Source organism: Eptatretus burgeri, chromosome 15 (assembly GCF_056783735.1).
Source record: "Eptatretus burgeri isolate ZD-2024b chromosome 15, Ebu_testis_v1, whole genome shotgun sequence".
NCBI classification, from domain to species: domain Eukaryota; kingdom Metazoa; phylum Chordata; class Myxini; order Myxiniformes; family Myxinidae; genus Eptatretus; species Eptatretus burgeri.
Window position 1 is genome coordinate 55,231,725 of NC_140975.1, and position 20,862 is coordinate 55,252,586.

Here is a 20,862-nt window from a genome sequence, read left to right on the forward strand (position 1 = left end):
AAGTGTGTGGGTGTAAGACATCTGGGGGAAAACACTAGATCACAATGCTTATTTTTGAACATGTGCCATCATGCTTTGATGATGACAGTTAAGGTGGCTGCCTTAAGATCTGAGGGTCTTGAGTTCAAGCTCCTGTCATGCCGTTGAAATAACACCAGGCAGGGTTCACTCAGCCTGTCATCCTTCTGAGTCAGCAAAATGAGTACCAGCTAACTGGTAACAAGGGGCACTGCATTGGCGACGCAGCTGCACCTCCAGAAAATTATGCAGCCAAGCAACATACGAATAAACGAATGCTTTGATTATTGCAAATTACAAGATGGCCAAACGAACTCCGTTGCATGAGCAGTGTTATGGGATGGAGGAAGGAAATAGTTAATACTCGATCGAGTTCATATTTGAATTTATTCGTGGCAGCGAAGATTTATGGGAATGCGAAATTCCGGCCATGGCCTTGCTGCTCTCCTCTATCTGTATTGTCTTGACAAGGGTCTTGACAAGGCATGGAGTAGTGCAGGGTAGTTTGGAGTGCCCCATCCAGTAACTGGGTCCCAGCCAGGTCGAGCACAGAAACCTTGCAGTTGTGTTTGTTCATCAAGGCACCCAAGGTGGCATCCGCTAGTAACCTTGGAGGGTTAAGGAGGGAGAGAAAAATTGAGGCTAAATTATTATTTTTTTCTATTACGTATTTGCAATGCAAACTTGCTAACAGGCCAAAAAGCCAAAATGGTGCTGGTAAGTAAAACGATATTTGCATCTGCCTCACATCAAACAAAGCACGATCATGACCCAAAGAAGGAAGTCTGTAGAGCAAGGGGTTGATGAAGCCCAGTGAAGGCAGGCCAAGCTGGAAACGATTGTCATTAACTAGCGACAGGATACCAGCAAACACAGGAGTCGAGGCCTGAGTAAAAAGAAAAAGGTTTGAAGAGTTTTTGAATTTCAGATCAAGTTCACGTCAACATTGCCTAAAATGTATTTTATCCTGAAGGATAGACCTACCGATGTGCCAGACACCCAGGGAATGGGTAAAAGGTTCGCTACGACCCAGTAATTGCTAGAAAGGGCTGCCACGTCTGGGTAGGCACGTCCTCTGCTGTTGTAGTATGAAGCAGGTGGGAGGGATCCGGATGCCAGGTACTTCTTCACTGCCTCCTCCTGAAACATAATTACACTACTCGTATATCATTTTTTGCTTCAGGTTCAACATAACGAGCATCAGCAGCGCTATATTTTTGGAATGTGGAAGTATGTGCACTTGCCCCCCTGAGCTGTCTAACCTGGGTTTGAATCTCAGGTCCAGCGAGAAATTGTCATCCTGGTGTTTTGCAGGCAGACCGAGACATCAGTGTGCTTGCTGTCCCTCGGAGGGACATAAAACTGGACATCCCATCTGCTATCATTAATTGAGGCACATTAAAGATCCCACAGTGTCCTTTGCGAAGAGCAGGTGAGCTCTTGCTGGCACCCTGAACAAATTACAAATTCCTGCTCTAACCTACAGTGGGCACTGCATCAGCATCACTGTCACACCCCTGCAAGAACTGATGCTAAACCTCAACCACGACGTGCTGCATACGGACGATGACGACAGCCTTGGCACATGCATGAAAACCAAATAAAAGGTGTGTACCCATCCTGTATTCCTCTTCCCGTAGGATTACGTATCAAATGTGCAGTTTAGAAGTTAGTGCTGTCTGTCTCGTGGCTGAAGCTCTTGTTAGAAATGAATGTCTTCAGGCACCAGATTGGGTCTGATAGACTTTAATCAGCTTATCAAGAGATTACAATGTGATGACTGGTTTATGAAGAGGTTGAAATTACCAGCATGCATTGCAATGCCCTTTCTAAGCCACAGGTCTTTACTGTCCCCAAGAAAGTGCAAGAAGACAAGACAGCTGGCTTAACATACTTCCTGAAGGACAGCGCGATTATAATAATGCCCTGTGCTCGATCGAAGCTTGAAAAAGTTATACGGTCACGTTTTTACCAAATGTTTCAAAATACTTCTCGGTTATTACAACACAACATGTAGCTCTATGTTGCACGAAGAGAACCTACCAATGCACATCGATAGTAAGACTCAAGCAAACCTGATACTGTGGCTGAGCGAAGACGTTGCTGAATCCACCACCGCTGATGTAATCGGATACCTCTTCTGTTACTTTGAACGGGTTTGAAAATGTTGTACCCCCAACTGTTGTCACAAACGGGCTACACACCAGAAAGGTTGTGGTGGAGAGGTAGAAATACTAGATAAGTGTAGCAAAAGGTGAGGAACATTATGATGCAGGAAGGGATTATCTTCCAAAAAATATGTTTGAGAAGAAAGTGGACAGCTTCATATGGGGTAGGAGCAATGGAAAGGGGAGAGGGATTTTTTTTGTTTCTTCTGTGCAGTTATCAAGGATCATAAAAAGCTGAATGACTGACAGAGCGACAGAAGAGCATGCAGATTGAAATGCAAAGATAAATCGCTGCATGTGAAAGAAAGTGGTTCAAAAGAGGGTTCTATCTTATGGTAGCAGGTCGATTGTAGTGGGAGAATATCACATTGAGTTGCATTGGACTATGAAGCTACAAAAAGGTATGGACAACGTCGTAATAGAGGAGGCTCATGTCTTTCTGCATCGGCAAACAGACCAAGAACAATGGAGGAAATCCACAGGACGTTGATCGAGGTATGCTCGATGGCGTGGCAAGCAAGGAAAAGCTGATGTTTTGGGTGGTAATCCTTCGCACCCGCAACGTGAGCTAATTGCTTCCCATGGCAGTTAGCATACTTCGATAAATGTGTCTGTCTGTCTGTCTGTCTGTCTGTCTGTCTGTCTGTCTGTCTCTCTCTCTCTCTCTATCGAGTGCAGCCTGTGGCTGCTGGTTGCATCATTGTTTGGGATGCGGCTATGCCGCTGATGCAGTGTCCCCCTTACCAGTACACTGGTGCTCATTTTGCCGACCTCGGAAGGATGACAGGCTGAGTCAACCTCCTGGTGTATTTTAATTCGGCGGCCAACGGGGCTTGAACTCAGGACCCTAGGATCCCAAGCCGCCACCCTAACCACTAAGCCAACACCAGGCTTAATGTTCTACTGATTCCATCGATTACTCTAGGCTATGCCAATTACCTTGAAGCTGGAAAACTGGGTCTGAAAACATTCCTTTCTTTACTCATTTCCTTGCATCCTGCCCCATCGTCTCCTGCACAGAAGTATCAAGTGTGAAGGGGGGTGGGGGAAAGACCCACCCACCATCAAAACATCGAACAATGTGGAGGCGCAAACAGAAGTGTAAAATCAAAAATGTGCTAAATTGTATGAGGTCCAGCAAGTTTGCATCGTTTAACCCTCTTGAATGCTATACCCGAAGCAAAAAGTAGAGTCAGGCCCCTCAGGCCGGCCTTCATGAATTCACGATTGACGCGCTGCATGTAGACTGCTGACAGGGAATCTTCATCGTCACCGTAGCTGATGCTGTGTACCCATGGCAAAGATGACATGTTGCTCAAAGTGACGAGCCATTGAAGGAAAGGTTCTTGGCCTTTCCGGAGCCCTGAAACATCCAGACCGCAAACCATTGTGGGCAAGCTGGATCACATACAACTAAACTTGCCCCAAGAATGCCATTTATGATCCAAAAACACACCACCATTGCTTTTTGGGGGAAGGTGAGTGCAAGGATTGATGTTGCACGACATGTGATAATGGTCTCATCGTTTGTTCCCCACCAATGAGGAGCTGTATACATTTGCAAGGGGAGAGAGGGATATAATTCAAACATAAAATTTAACACCTAGCATTGACAATGCCAAACATGGCAATGCTGTGGCATTACCCCAAGCATCCCCCCTCCCCCTCTTGATGAAAAAATTCACTCTTAAAACACAATGGCCAAATGCATTTTGAAAATTAAAAAAATGAAATTCTGCAGTTTCATCATAACAATAATAATATTGAGTTGAGATTTGTTTACCAAGAAAGGACTGTCCACCCGGGTGTTCTTTGCAACAGGCAAAATGTCACGTCAATCAACCTACCAGGCGTACTCCAGAACCATGTGGAAACGTTCGCTCCAGTACTCATGACATACTCGATGTCCAGACTGGCCTCCAGGCCTGCGTGCAGCCCTCCGTCAGGCCCCACGACTCTCGCAACGCTGGATAGATGGGCAAAACTTTTGCCAAATAGTCCCATGAACTCTTTCAGGTCCAGTGCATGGAAATGCTGCTCTAAGAACTTGGGATAGGATAACGATGATCACTGTCAAGCTAACTGCTTTAAACCAAGAGGCAACAGTACAAACATTGTGACAATTATGGAAAATTAAAGCTGTGTATACTCTGCAGAATACCAAATAAATTATTGATGTCATGAAGAAGAAGCAATCGAATCACAGCCAACCTGTGCTACAGCCTGGCTGCTGTTCGGATGTCTCCCCACAGCACTGCTGCTCAAGTTATATCGAGCACGAATGACTGCCGGGGTGACTCCCAGATGAAAATCTGCATGTTGTCTCGTGGGACCTTTCCCCTTACCAACAAGGCTGTCATTACCACCTTGTTCCTTGCTGACCGACGGATGGTCTACAGTCAGTTCTCGTCGCCGTGGAAACCGGTGCACCCCTCCAACTGTTGGGTGAAGGAAGGACAGGACACAGGACGAGTGTATTGGATCATCTGTGGGGCTTCTTGAGATGTGGAACTGTGTCATGTAAGTTCATAATTTAAGCATGACAAGAACAGGTAGCATATTATCCACAACGAACACCTGTTAGTTCACCAAAAGTTTCATTTTAGGCACCGATGACCGACCACAAAAGGTAAACTCTAAAGGGAAATTTGTTATTACTAAAGGTCATCTTTATCTCAGATAACACCACAAACATTTATTCATAAAGGGTTGTATGTTAAACACTTGAAAAATTTGGTCGACAGGTCCCGTATTAAATTATCTTTGAGGCGACGCAAAGTTTTCTGTAGCTTTTGAGGAAACGACAACGTCAAAACTGGGCATGGAGCAATTGCACACCAATCCCATACTCTCTACTGGAGACGGGTATCACCAAATCTTTACCCCACGCACGTAGGGCAATGCGGTGTTAAGCAATTGGTTCACTCTGTCAATCTATTTCTGTGGTTGAGGAACAACTTAATTTCAATTTAATATTCTATTTTGAAAACTGTGGAACACGAGTTGGAACAATGAACCTGCAGTTTAGCAGTACTTTGGCTCTGAATTTGGCAAATTGTACGGAGTCTCATGCCGAGCAAGCATGTGCACATCGTGGTAAAGCAATTGCTTCTGTCTGTCTGCCTGGCAGTCAAACAAATTTGAAATTAACAAGTCTGGAGATGGCGATGGTTCACGAGCAATGTACACGGTTCGTCTTTTTTTATTTTTTGACCTTCGAGGGGACGCCATGGGCAAACTGGCGGGAATCGGGAAAAACGTAAATGATGAAAGTTGTAGTACTCGAAGAGCACTACTTGCTACCAACTTTCATTCGAAACAGTTGAAAACCCTAGGAGCTTGATGCCCAATTTATTGATTTTTTTGACATTTTCTATGTTCGTGACCTTGTGACCTTGACCTTGGGACGAAAATGAAAAATCGAGCTCCATGGGGCTATGTAGGTGCCATTGGGCTAACCAAATACCAAAACCCCTGCCAGATTCGACAAACCCCCACGGAGAAGATGTAACCTGAAATCGGCTACCCCCTAAAAACACATGGTTTTTGGGCGTGGCTCCGCCCATAATGGGCGCAGCACGCCCATTCTCAGTAAAACACAACTAGATCATGATTATAAACCTCCCACCCAAATTTTATTAGGATCGGATCAAAACCCACGGAGCTATGCTCGGGACAGACAGGCAGACAGACAGACAGACAGACACACACCCATAACGAATATAGTGGTCACTTACTGACTTGTGAACCAATTCTAAGCAAGAAACTTACTGCTTTAGGGACTTCATAAAGGACACAAACAACATGCATGAATGATTAACTTAACATGATAAATAAGGTGGTGAAAAAGAGGGTGCATCAGCGGTGAGTAAACTTCCAATTCAATTGGTTCATGAGCGTTAGCCAGAGTGACCACTATATTCGTTATGTGTGTGTGTCTGTCTGTCTGTCTGTCTATCCCGAGCATAGCTCCGTGGGTTTTGATCCGATCCTGATAAAATTTGGGTGGGAGGTTTATATCATGATCTAGTTGTGTTTTCCTAAGAATGGGTGTGTTGTGCCCATTATGGGTGGAGCCACGCCCAAAAAACATGTGTTTTTAGGGGGTAGCTGGTTTCAAGTTACATCTTCTCCGTGGGGGTTTGTCGAATCTGGCAGGGGTTTCTGTATTTAGTTAGCCCAATGGCACCTACATAGCCCCATGGAGCTCGATTTTTCATTTTCGTCCCAAGGTCAAGGTCACAAGGTCACGAACTCAGAAAATGTCAAAAAAAATCAATAAATTGGGCATCGAGCTCGTAGGGTTTTCAACTGTTTCGAATGAAAGTTGGTATACAAGTCGTGCTCTTCGAGTACTACAATTTTCATCATTTACGTTTTTCCCGATTCCCACCAGTTTGCCCGTAGCGTCCCCTCGAAGGTCAAAAAATAAAAAAAGGCGAACCGTGTACATTGCTCGTGAACCATCGCCGTCTCCAGACTTGTGCTTTATGTTTTTTCTACAGCTTTTAATTATTTTAAACTTTATTTCAATTGAATGATATACTTGAACACTGCAGAACACAAATCACTTTGCTTGCACTTCCAAAAACCTTCAATTTAGCAGTACCTGGGTAAAATTGTACAACGTCTCGACCAATCAAACTTGCCGCACACTCTGAGTATGGAGTTAGAGCAAACAGCCAAAAGGGCAGCACCTGGCGATGCAATGACAGAGCTAACTTCGTCTAAAATATCTGTCCGTTTCGTGCATGTTTTTCTCAAAGATTGTTCCAAAATCATTCGGTTCTCTGAGAAGAGTTGGCAGAAGGTTCAACTCTGGACTATACTGTTTGAGCCATCGGTTTCATGAAGTTTGAATAACAGTCACTATGGCAACCATATGAGCAAAGCTAAAAGAGGTGGTGCTCAGAAATGCAAAACAAGAGTAGAAAAGACCTTTTTCTCAAGACTACGTGGGGCAAGGTGTTCTATTAACTCTAGTTTGTATTGCAGTATACTGCAATACAGAATCCTGCACTGCAACAAGTACCACAATGTATTGCAATCATGAATTCTTGTTTTAAAAAATATATATATATATAAATTTAGGCCAAGTGGTTTATTTACTGACTTGTTCTGCATCCTGCAGCTCTTCTTGTATTGTATTCCTTGTTTGACTTCAATGTACAATATCAGGACTATCACTTCAGAAAACTGTTTTCTCAATGTTCTGTCTGCATTTTGGGTCCAAGCAATTGACAAGATCTCCAACTTATATGGAGTAGAACATGCTTAATCCTTTTATGTTAAACATGGCAGTGCTGTGTGTGATTTGTTTTCCTTTCGGTGAACCGTCCTGGCATTCCTTTGGCGAGGTAAACGGTAAACACACCTCCTACGGAACCTTTGAGATAGCATACGACACTGACACTGAGAGCTGGAACCTTTGAGCAAGTGTCGACTTGAACGGCTTTTCTCATTGTTTCTCTCCCACATTGTGAAGAGACTGTGAATGTCACAACCAAAGTGTATGTTGTCAAACAGACGAGTCATCAAATCTGTTGTCACTCCGGCGTCAAATTTGACAAAGGCATTACAATGGCGCCAAACTGCATTGTTCTCTTCAATCTTGTCATGGTTTGCGCTTGTTGAACCCAAAACTACTCCACACATAAGCTTTTCCTCAAATTCTTTTTCCCACTTCATAGCTATCTTGCCCGCTGCCCTGGGTTATTATGCATGCAGGTCGGGTATATGATGTCACTTTCGGGCAACACATTTAAGCATGGCGAGTGCAGTTTCTAAAATAGGTATTTTTAGCTCGCCTGTTCGAAGAACAGAGAGCTATAGCGATACCCCCGGCGTGAGCGTCAGCATCAGCGTAAGCGTGAGCGTGAAAATGTTAAAGTTTTTGGTGCAAGTTATTTAGAAGCTTGCCATTCATTTAATATGTGTACTAGGATGCTGATATTTGGCATGGAGGTTCCTTTGGGGTATATTATTGATGTAGTGAAGTTGAAATTAAAAAATAATTTCAAATGTTTTCAATTTTTGACCTGTTTTGAACTTAACGTTTTTGTAGCACATTAACGTTAAAGTTTTTGGTGCAAGTTATTTCCTTTCTAATGATTTATCTACTACACTATTTTTTACTGATTACAATATACAAATACATATATTGCTTTAAAATTATTTGGATCAGACTTCACTGCAATGCTTTATAAAACAAGGACAAATGTGTCCACGAGCAGCGTCCTTAAGGTTTTGTCGGATAAAAAAAAACAAACAAAAAAAACAACAACTTCCGATATTTTGTCACGTGCCTTGATTAAGCCAATAGCAAAACGCGTCATAATGTATTTACGTATTTACGATATATCGTGTATTTACGAAATTACAATACGATAAATGGAATAATCTTTAAATAGTAACGTGAACTTTTCGAAACTTTAAAGCAAATGTCCAAATATATTTAAAAGTTCATGATAGACGCTCTCAAAAGGCACCGTCTATGTGAGGATGTATACATGTGCTCAGTATTTAAGGAGATCCGGATGTTGTATATACAAGAGCCGAGTCCGAGAGATTAAGGTTTTGTCTTCACAAGAAGAAGAACAAGAAGAACAAGAAGAACAAGAAGAAGAACAACGCCGAGCTCTCTATGAGCAGCGTTCGCTACGCGAGACGCTGCTAAAAATATTATTAGACTCGTCTGCTCAGCATCAGCGTGAGTGTGAAAATGTTACAGTTTTTCATGCAAGTTATTTCCTTTCTAATGTTTTTATCTACCACACTATTTTTTACTGATTACAATATACAAATACATATATTGCTTTAAAATTATTTGGATCAGACTTCACTGCAATGCTTTATAAAAAAAAATATTATTAGACTAGTCTTTTAAAAACGATAAATGTATAAACAGGTGAGCATTGGGTGGCTTTGACACCAACTCTCTGGTTTAGTCACCTATTAGTTAACAAGTACCATAATGTAACCAAAATATTCAACAAGTTTAAAGAACACAATCCGATACAAAAACACGTATTGTTAAAAATACAAATTGTAGTAACCCAGGCTACCGATGATACCACGCAACTCCAGTCTCTACCACTTTATGACCCCCAAAAAGGCAATCATTACCCCTGCATTTGACATCACTTTAGCCACAAACGTATGTTTAACGTATCAGTACAGTAAAGCTCCAGCAGCAGAAACATGTTGCCTCTAACTAGAGGGGGAGCACTCGGTAGAGTGCAAAACCTCCGCCGCCAATACTACTAGGTCACTCAAGTGAACCTGATATCCTATTCATTCAATTTGACGTCAACAGTGCTCACAGAGTTATAGTTTGCAACTTTCTCTTTTACTTTTAACTTTTACATACTCAATTAATTCGTCAAAACTAGATTCCTTGAGACAGAAATTGATTTTACGTGGGTATATCCACATGAAGTTCCAAAATCAGCCGCAATTATAATTTTGGCATGTTTTTTGTTGGAAATCACTTACAACATGTAGAAATGCAAAAAACAAAAAATCGAAATTTTGTTGAAAAAAAGTTACAAACATTTTTTTTTCTCTAACAATTTTTTTTTTGGGGGGGGGGGGGGGTTGGAAATCACTTAAAACATGTAGAAATGCAAAAAAAAAAATTCAAATATTTTTTCAAAATGGCCGCCATAGCGGCCATATTGGATTTTGGACCAAGTCCAAAATCTAATTTCATGATCCTTGGACCATACCTAATCCCCCCACCAAGTTTCGTCGAAATCCGTCATACTGTTCACAAACAAACAAACAAACAAACAAACAGAAAGGGGTGAAAACAGTAACCTCCGATCTTCGATGGCGGAGGTTAATTATCAGAATGTGATTGAGTGACAAGCTTTTCGAGGTTTACCTGTGATGAGATTAACAAAGCTTTTACACGTCATCATTGACCTAAGGCTCGTGACACTGCATGCACGACAACAACAATTATTCACGAGTAAGCTCACCGAAGTCAAGATGTCGGGCGATAGCAATTGGCACAGCATATGGGGAAATGGATCGGATGATAAACTGGCCATCCTTTTCAAACCTCTGGAAGCGTGCACCTGCCAGCAACTTCTCTGCCAGCCTATGGAGGAAATTACAGGATCAATGGTGAAGTGTTTAAACAACGTGGAGTTTCAAAGATTGAAATATTTTCAGCTCATGGTGGAACAAATAGGCAAGAAAAGAAAAGCAATTCAGAAAAACTGCGGCAAATTTTTCATGGAGCATATTCGGGAGCTCTTTGTCGCAACACAAAGAGAGAACGAGACTCACAAGCTGAGCACTGTATGCGGATTGGCTGAGCATTTAATAGCTTCTAAAAGAGTTTCTTTCCAATTTGTTGAGCATTCTTTTAATGTGCTATAGTTTCATTCATTACTGGAAAAGAGTCCGTCCTTACAAATGGGAGGAAGAGGAAGCAACACTCGGAGTACGTGTTTACTATCGCGCTGCTGTAAAATACACAAACAAACAAGTTCATTCTCAGGGATGGTGTGGGATAATTGGTTTGGAGTTAAAAGAGAAGGTACAACAGGGGATACATATTGTGACGTCCACGGGACTTGAACAGTCCCGCTAACGTAGAATGAGCCGAAACGATGGAGGCGGTTTATCCTTTACAACCCAAAGATGGCGGTTCTAATCGCTCTACCGCAAACGGGACGTGGAAGGTGGCACGAGTCGCTTTTCACTGAGTTGATAACGTTTATTTCTCTAACCAGAAATAACAAGACTCGGCAAGAGGAGGGATCCGGGGCGATTCGACGGGATGGTGGTGTGGGTTCGGACGTGGGGAAAACACAAAAAACTCCAATGGATATACAAATCTCAAACCCTCTAAGGCGCCAGGTCCACACACACACACACACACACACACACACACACACACACACACACACACACACACACACACACACACACACACACACACACACACACACACACACACACACACACACACACAAAACGTAGCTGGTCCTGGTGGTCAGGCTGGCCCGTGGTGTAGACACAACAGTCCCTGGATTGGCGTCGGACGAGCTGGCGTTGCGCTCGTCAGGAGCAGGAGACACCGTGGTCCTGTCGACCTTCTGGTGTCGGCCCAAGTCCGCTCACAGCCGCCAGGGAGCCAGTTCTGGTGCCAAGTTGCGAGCAGGAGAGGGAGGCAGGTCCACCCGCCGTTCGACCCCGTGCTCCGAGCCAGCAGAACCCCAGAGCCAACCAAGGTGAGGCACGAGGCACAGCAAGGCCACGAGACACGATCAAATCCAGGATCGAATCAGCCCAACAACACAGCACGCTCCCAGCACAACAACCTCCACCAGAACGGTTTTTCAGTACCGATCTTCTATCTCCTCACCTTTTCCCCGAACAGAGCCTTTTTATCCTCGAGTCCTCATCACTTCCAATCGAGCCGTTTATTGGCCCTCCGCCGTCGCCTTCCGCCAATCGTGATCACGGGGCAGAGCCATCCGCAGCACTGCCCTGTGACGTCACGGCAAGCCTCCAGGGAATACTAAAAGGGCTTACGCAGACACACTTACCCTATCCCGTGTCCCTGTCTAATTACGTGACAATTATCATTTCCCCCTTGAAGAAATGGACATTTACTAGACAACTTATCACCACTGAATTGCTACTTATTACATCGAGATCCTGGTAAACTCGAACAGCATGGCATACCTAATTAAACATCCTAATTACCCTTTGAATGCATACCCCCCCACCCTCATACGTAACACTGCCCCTCCTCTGGTACCGCAGCTCCTGCAAGGTATATCACAGGCGCTACCGTACCAGCCTTAACACTTACTGACTCACACCTAATTAACCTAACAAAATAAAGTAGGAGGGGCAATGGGCAGCGAGCCGCAGCTAACTTACCTATCCTGCTTAATGTACTACCCCCTTATGGCCTTATCCTCGCCTAAACAATCATTTATTTTTTTATTTTTTTATTTTATCACATGAGAGCACCGAGCGAAGTTGCACTCCATCCTCTGGATCATCGCTCTTGCCCAATGCTCTGCCAGTGATCTGGGGAGGGGAAACAAAAGGTTCCACAAAAAAAAAGACAACACTTATACTTTACATTCCTCCTCTAAGCCTTAACGACACTATTCACGGGATATTTACACTTGACCGCGTCCCCCTGGTGGATGCTAATAGACCCAGCGTTATCTGGGGAGCCAATTTTCAAATTTGCTTGCCCCAAAATTATGCGGACATCATGCCCTTGCTGCACATGTCAAGTTGTGCGGGATCGAGTGGGACTCACACATCTTCACAACACTCACACCATGGTCATCATCACATTTCTAGGTCATGGTCCCCCTTTTAATGATGCAGGCTGAATCCTGTCATGGCCGTGGGGTGGGTTACCACAACATGATGGGGGCATCTCAGGTGCAACCATGCCCACAGGTAAGCTTTAGTCCAACCCGGACGTTTCTCCGCCCCGCTCCCTTTGATTCCCACCCCCCTGGTAGCCATCAGCTCTCATCCCGTACAACACACTGGAAGGGGTCTCACTGACCCCTCTGGCCTTCCTGGGTCGCCAAGGTCCTACCCGCCTTGGTCGCCCAACCAGACCCTCTCCCAGTTGCCTCCAGACACTGTCACCATTAGCCACCCAGGGGTGAATCTCCTTGAAGGGGGTCGCAATTCCCGCTCACCGTGAGCTTCAGCAATCCCTGCGGACAAGCACATCATCCCCACCCACAAAACCCACATGACTCCCCCACCCCATCGGCCTTACATGTGACACCTGCCTTTCTAACACTTCACCGACCATGACCTTCCCTGTTACCACACCATGTCCAATAAAAAAATCAACGTGTGCACCATACATTTCTCTTCTTAACTTGAAACAACTCACACAGCACTTTTCCTCACCCGATCCACGCACCAGCCATTGGACAGCCACTCGTGCCCGCTTTGTTACCAATTACCCACTGTCCGATTGTCACTCTAAAACCCAGCAGAACTTACAAACTCTCACTTTCAGCACATGGGGCAGGAGGCTGCCCGGGCCCAAGCTCCCGCGCAGAAGCGGCCAATCTTCCCCTCACACGCTCTATCCAATCCGGAATATCCCGACCCATGTAAGAGCTCAATCGGTCACAATGGACGATCTGTGGGAGTGCGTGGCGGCCCATCTGGATTTTAAAAACTACATCGGTTACTTGTCGGAGTATCACACCGGGGCCCTTCCAGGGGGGTGAGTTTCGGGCACACACCCTTCCTCCTCTGTGGCCGGAAGAGCCAAATGAGGTCTCCAGGGAGGAATCGGGGGGCGTGTGTCCGAGAGTCATACCTCAATTTAGCATGCGAGGAAGCCAAACCGATTCGCTCCCTCGCAAAGTCATGAGCTTTCTCTATGCTCTTACGCATTTTGGAAGCATAACCCTCCGCCGAGGTCCATGTTGGGGTTTCAGGTGTCACGGCCAGCCACAAATCAACAGGGACCCACTTCTCCCGACCAAACATCAGCAAGGCAGGGGTGCAGCGCGTGGCCTCATGCTGTGCAGTCCTGTATGCCATCAGGACAAAGGGGAGATGTTCGTCCCAGTCCTGCTGATTCTGGGAAGTAAAGAGAGCTAACTGGGTGAGCAGAGTTTTATTAAACCTCTCCACCATCCCATCCGACTGTGGCCATAGAGGAGTGGTCCGAGTCTTGTGAATTTGGAGGAGCTCGCACACTGAACGTAGGAGTTCGGACTCGAAGTTCCGGCCCTGGTCTGTGTGCAGCTCCCTCGGAGTTCAAAAATGGGCGAAGAACCCCTCCACTAGTGCTTGGGCAACCAGCCGTGCTTCCTGATTGGGCAATGCATAGGCCTCCGGCCATCTGGTAAAGTAGTCCATTGCCACCAGAATATACTTGTTGCCTCGGTGGGTGGTGTGTAGGGGCCCAACCACATCAACCGCTACCTTCTCAAGTGGTGCTCCTACGTTATAAATTTGGAGGGGGGCCTTACGTGCGCATGGTGGTGTTTTCTTCCCCCGGCAGAGGTCGCACCAACGTACCCATTTTTGGATGTCGCTGCCCGAGTTCACCCAATAGAATCTCTGCCTCAATTTCGCTAGTGTTTTGGTTACACCTAAGTGTCCCATCGTTCGTGTTCCATGTACAAGCCCCATCACCTGTTCTCTCAATTTCGAAGGTACCACCAACAACCAGGAAGCATTTCCACTCATTGGTAATTCCCACTCTCGGTACAAAATGCCATCCTTCAGCTGGAGCATCTGCCATTGTGCCCAATACGCCTTCACCTGCACTCCAAGCGAAGCAATTTCTTCCCACGCAGGCCGTTTTCCACCCTCTAGCCAATTACAGAGGTGGCCCAAAACAGGGTCCTCCTTCTGTTCCTTTTTCCAATCGACACTACCAAATTCAGGAGGTGGTTGTGGCAGAGTCCGACGGGTTACTCGGGCGGCACATAGGCATGCATCAATTTGTTGCTGCCCAATCAAATCCCTATTCTCTTGAAGTTCACAAAATTTGCATTGGTGCTGCCAACAAGGTCGCCGAGAGAGAGCATCTGCGTTGGCATGTGTTTTGCCGGGCCGATGTTGCACAACAAAATTGTACTGCTGCAGTTTCTCAAGCCATCTTGCAATTTGGCCCTCCGGCTCCTTGAACCGAAGAAGCCATTGCAAGGAGGCATGATCAACCCGGATCACAAACTCCCGCCCGTCCAGGTAAGGATGAAAAAGTGTCCAACTGCAGACAGCAAGGCCAATAATTCTTTGCGAGTGACACAATAATTTCGCTCGGGCTTTGACAGAGCCCTACTATAATAGGCAATCACTCGTTCGACACCTTGTTGGACTTGAGACAGGACCGCCCCCAATCCTCCCTGACTAGCATCCGTGTCAAGGATGAACTGGCCAGTCTCGGCCGGATAAGCCAAAACTGGGGCTTCTATCAGACGTAGTTTTAGGTGATTGAATGCTTTGGTGCAGTTTTCTGACCACACAAATTTAGCTTCCTTCTCTGTCAATTGGTGCAATGGTCTTGCAATACTTGCAAAATTTTCCACAAATTTCCTATAGTAAGAACAGAGGCCCAAAAATCCTCTGACTTCTCTTACATTTCTGGGGGTGGGCCACTCTTATACTGCCACTGCCTTCATTGGGTCTGTGGCCACACCGCTTTCATTCACCACGTGACCCAGATAAACGACCTCTTTCCTAAAAATTTCGCATTTCCCAGGGTTTAGTTTTAACCCGGCCCCCCTCAATCGCCTGAAAACCTCCACCAAATTTTTGGCAGCCTGCTCAAATGTGGGAGCGTGGACAAGAACGTCGTCTAAATAGATCAGGCATGTTTGCCATGGCAGCCCAATCAAAACGCGTTCCATCAGACGTTCAAATGTGGCGGGGGCATTGCACAATCCGAAAGGCATGACGACAAACTTCCAGAGGCCCTTCCCTGTGGTAAATGCCGTTTTCTCTCTCCCTTGTTGGTCCATTTCCACCTGCCAGTAGCCACTCTTCAAATCCAATGTAGTGAACCATTTTGAGGCGGAAATGGCATCGAGTGTATCTTCAATACGTGGCAGGGGATACGAGTCTTTGAGCGTCACTTGATTGAGTTGGCGATAATCCACACAGAACCGAATGGTCCCGTCCTTCTTTCTCACCAACACAATGGGTGACACCCAAGGACTTACCGAGGGCTCAATAATTCCAGCCTCCTTCATATTTTCCACCTGTTTTTCAGCCTCATCCCTCTTTGCAAGAGGTAGCCGTCGTGCAGGCTGTCGAACAGGTCGAGCCTCGCCAGTGTCAATTTGGTGCCTGACTAGACTCGTGCGTCCAAAATCTTCGGGAGAGAGAGAGAATACATCCACATTAGCACCAACCAAATTGTGCAATGACCTTACCTGGTCCACTGTTAACCCCTGTTCTGCTCGGTTTACCATGTCCCTTACTCCCTCTGGCCAATTCGTTTTTCCAAAATTTTGCCCCGACTCCGGCTGACCTGGCGAGTCTGTGGTTCCGTCCCCTCTGGTGATCTCCACTACACTGCTACACTTTGCTATAACAGCTCCGCCCCTCACTGTGTGAGGGCTGTCAGACAGGTTGAGCAACCGAACCACTACCATGGGCTGATGTGTATCCACGAGTGTACGACCCACCATCAATCCTGCAGTTTCCCCCGAGCTCCACGGCTCCACCATCCCGAGCTGGCCCACGTAATTGGTCCTTGCCGATATCCGGGCCAACACCATGGTCTCAGACCTGGGGGCCAAGGTCACGGTGCGCGACATCTCCAGTCGCACCCCCTGCGCCTCCTCGACTTCCCCCAGTCCCTAGCGACATGTGACCCCGCCCCAGGTCTAGTTGGCAGTCATGTTCCACAAGGAAACTCAACCCCAGAAGGCATCGGTCACACACTTCTGCCACCCACACCACCGCATCGACCTCTAGGCTGCCCAACTCCATCCTCACAACCCCACGACCCATTGGCGGCGTCGTTGCTCCCGTAGCCAGTTGGAGACTCTGTCCTGCTAGTCTATCGATTTTGTCCCAACCTCCAACACTTTGGTCCAAAACTAGCGGGCTAATAAAGGTATCACTTGCACCCGTGTCCACCACTGCTTCACAAAACTCTCCCTCTATCTTTACCCTTATCCACAAATTCCCCACACCAATTTTCCCACAATTCACTATTTTCACCAAGGGAGGGCACTTCGCCACAATCTCACCAGCCAAGCATGGCCCTGTATGCTCAGCCCGATCTAGTTTCCCCGAACCCCGACAGTGATCTCCGGACTCGACCTAGGTAAGGGCACCTCGGATAGACCTGGCGGTTCAGCAGGAGGATTCATCCTCTCCGGGCTTGAAAGTCTATTGGAGGGTCTCTCCATCGCTGGGTACCGGCAATATCGTTGCATGTGTCCTCTTCGCCCGCACCGGAAACAACTCCCCATAAAAGGCCCCCGTGGGTATCGGTGTAATGTCTCTTCCGGTTCCGGACCCCCTCGGCCATAATCAAATTGCTCTATTGGCTGGGCTGGACCCCACCGCTTTGGCGCACCAACTACCGAATTACCCCTTATCAAACTTGACAGTTTCTGGCAAATTTCCTGAAACATTTGGGTAATGCCTATTTCTCCCAGCCCCCCTCCCTGATCCTGAATCTCCGCCCGTCGCATCGTCACCAATGGCTTCTCGGGCACCCGACCCAGCCGACTCCACGAGGCCAGCCTGACTGCGCACTCAGCCGCTTGGTGAACGGTGGGTGGATCCTGTAGCTCCACTAGCGCTCGGACCTCAGGGTCAGGAAGAGCAGCTAAAAATTTCTCTAGTGCCAGTCTGTCCCATGCCTCCACTGTAAGGTCCCGATACGCGATCCTGACTGATTGGTAAATGTCCTGTGCCAGCTCCTGCACTGTCTCACCCGGCTTTAATCTGCAGTGCTGGAGCTGGGCCAGCACCAGATCACAATTTGCCGCGAACCCAAACCGACGGCTCAACGCCTCGCAAATGTGGGAGCTGGTCAACATCCCCTCCGCGATCACGTTTAACACATCTGCGGCTGGTCCCCGCAACGTTGCCACCAAATTCCCTGTACGTTCCCGCTCATTCCACCCGTTTAGTCGGGAAATACACTCAAATTGCGTCAGAAAAGCTTCAAGGCTCCCTGACCCGTCATAATTTACCAGGGGGATCACTTTTACGGTGGCCCGCTTCTCAGTTTCTCCCTTGTCCGAATCCAGCCCAGGGATCAAACACCCTTGTGGCTGCGTATCCAATTTCAGAGCCCACTGTGGCCAAAGATGTTTTGTGGTGAGGGTCTCATGGGTCAATTTTGCCTCCTGTTCCAAACGTTGAATGGACCGATTCACCTCTTCCCGCAGGATCTTCTGGGCCCGCACAACCTTCTCCAGGGCTCCGTCGCGAGTTTGTAGCTGCTCCTCAACCAACCCGGACACTCTACTTAAAAAGACGGCTCAACCAGGTCTTTATCCAAGACTTCATCTTGGCTCATAATTTTATCTTGTTCGTCCAAACGAGCCTCCAATCCTTTTACCTTCTCCGCCAAATTCATCCCTTGCTTCCTCAGCTCTCCCCACTCTTCTACTTGCAGCTGCATACGAGCATCCACACAGGCACGATGACGTTCCAGGCTTTCATCCACTTTATCAACCCGAATGTTCGTTGCATCAATTTTATCTACCAATTTTTTCCGTATATTTTCCCCCTCCAATGTAATTTCTACCTTTGTTTCCTCCAATCTATCCTCAAATTTACTTTGTATTTCTCCCAATTTAACATCCACACACTCCTACATCTCAGTTTTCATTTTCTCCATCTTTTCCCCCAATTCATCCCTCATAAAATCAATCCGTGCACCCAACTGTACCCCCATTACCCCCAATTGATCTGTCATTTCTGCCCTCTGTGCCATCATTTCTGCCCTCTGTGCCACGAATTGATTTTCCATTTGTGCCGTCATTTCTGCCATTTGTGCCCCCTGTGCTGTCATTTTTGCCCCCTGTGCTGTAATTGCACTCATTAAACGTTCCAACATTGTCCAGATCGTCATCGTGCCGGTTTCTGGCGCTGCCGGCTCCGTTACGGGCGATGAAGCACGGTCCACGCTCGGAATGGGGAAGGTTCCAACCCTACCCCCATCTCTCCCTTTTTCCCCCGACTCGCTGCCAGACACGTGGCCTTCCTCCTCAAACATCTGCACATCTGCCATGGTGCAGAAGTCCCGTTTGCCGCCAATTAATTTTAATTTGAAAAATCCCGCCAAAATTTTCCCGCGCTTTTCTGTAGTAATTTTATATTCCAATTCGTGGCGAGATTTCAATCCTGGTATATTCTCCCGATACCAAATATAATTTAGAGGGGTTCGAACATCCAACACCCTGACACCAATGTGACGTCCACGGGACTTGAACAGTCCCGCTAACGTAGAATGAGCCGAAACGATGGAGGCGGTTTATCCTTTACAACCCAAAGATGGCGGTTCTAATCGCTCTACCGCAAACGGGACGAGGAAGGTGACACGAGTCGCTTTTCACTGAGTTGATAACGTTTATTTCTCTAACCAGAAATAACAAGACTCGGCAAGAGGAGGGATCCGGGGCGATTCGACCAGATGGTGGTGTGGGTTCGGACGTGGGGAAAACACAAACAACTCCAATGGATATACAAATCTCAAACCCTCTAAGGCGCCAGGTCCACACACACACACACACACACACACACACACACACACACACACACACACACACACACACACACACACACACACACACACACACACACACACACACACACACACACACACACACACACACACACACACACACACACACACACAACGTAGCTGGTCCTGGTGGTCAGGCTGGCCCGTGGTGTAGACGCAACAGACCCTGGATTGGCGTCGGACGAGCTGGCGTTGCGCTCGTCAGGGGCAGGAGACACCGTGGTCCTGTCGACCTCCTGGTGTTGGCCCAAGTCCGCTCACAGCCGCCAGGGAGCCAGTTCTGGCGCCAAGTTGCGAGCAGGAGAGGGAGGCAGGTCCGCCCGCCGTTCGACCCCGTGCTCCAAGCCAGCAGAACCCCAGAGCCAACCAAGGTGAGGCACGAGGCACAGCAAGGCCACGAGACACGATCAAATCCAGGATCGAATCAGCCCAACACAGCACGCTCCCAGCACAACAACCTCCACCAGAACGGTTTTTCTGTACCGATCTTCTTCCTCCTCCCCTTTTCCACGAACAGCCTTTTTATCCTCGAGTCCTCGTCACTTCCAATCGAGCCGTTTATTGGCCCTCCGCCGTCACCTTCCGCCAATCGTGATCACGGGGCAGAGCCATCCGCAGCACTGTCCTGTGACGTCACGGCAAGCCTCCAGGGAATACTAAAAGGGGTTTACGCAGACACACTTACCCTATCCCGTTTCCCTGTCTAATTACGTGCAATTATCATTTCCCCCTTGAAGAAATGGACATTTACTAGACAACTTATCACCACTGAATTGCTACTTATTACATCGAGATCCTGGTAAACTCGAACAGCATGGCATACCTAATTAAACATCCTAATTACCCTTTGAATGCATACCCTCCCCCCCTCAAACGTAACAATATGGTATGGCGATAGGTAATAGAAACTAACAGAAAATACCTGGGATGATTGCTAAAGTTAGTTTATGATCTCATAATAAACAACTGCATGTTAAACATCTCCCAGCGCCGAGTCAAACCCCGACTGTTCTGAAAATTGTTATATTTCTTCATTATTCATTCTACATATGATTCATAAAGTGTCTATCTCTCTGTGTTCAGCAGCACTCGAAGTTCTGATTACTCTTGTCCACGAGGACGGGATCTTCGTAAGAACAAAAACCCAATGTTTATCACCATGGCTGAGTGGTTAAAGTCGCTGACTTGGAAGCTCGCAGAAGTGTTTCAATATCAGCCAAAGCCAAGTTAGAAATTGATTTATTTTTGGGTGAGATAAAGGGTTAAATAAACAAATATATATATATATATATATATATATATATATATATATATATATATATATATATATATATATATATATATATATATATATATATATATATATCTGAATCGAACCTCCGAAGGCCTAAGTCACATTTGCTCTATGGCTGGGATACGGCGGCCGTA

The 20,862-nt window shown here is 46.6% G+C and overlaps 1 protein-coding gene across 1 annotated transcript in view; it reads right to left on the reverse strand.

Annotated features, from left to right (window-relative positions):
• Positions 1 to 280: 280 nt before the first annotated feature.
• TPP1 (tripeptidyl peptidase 1) overlaps positions 281 to 20,862 on the reverse strand; it is a 44,517-nt gene continuing 23,935 nt past the window's right edge. Inside the window, 10 exon segments of the mRNA XM_085856039.1 lie at positions 281 to 489; positions 492 to 626; positions 767 to 904; positions 1,003 to 1,158; positions 2,094 to 2,214; positions 3,126 to 3,198; positions 3,361 to 3,549; positions 4,034 to 4,232; positions 4,398 to 4,624; positions 10,169 to 10,290. Of these exon segments, the coding sequence (XP_085712165.1) occupies positions 376 to 489; positions 492 to 626; positions 767 to 904; positions 1,003 to 1,158; positions 2,094 to 2,214; positions 3,126 to 3,198; positions 3,361 to 3,549; positions 4,034 to 4,232; positions 4,398 to 4,624; positions 10,169 to 10,290 (1,474 nt within the window). The 3' untranslated portion in view covers positions 281 to 375.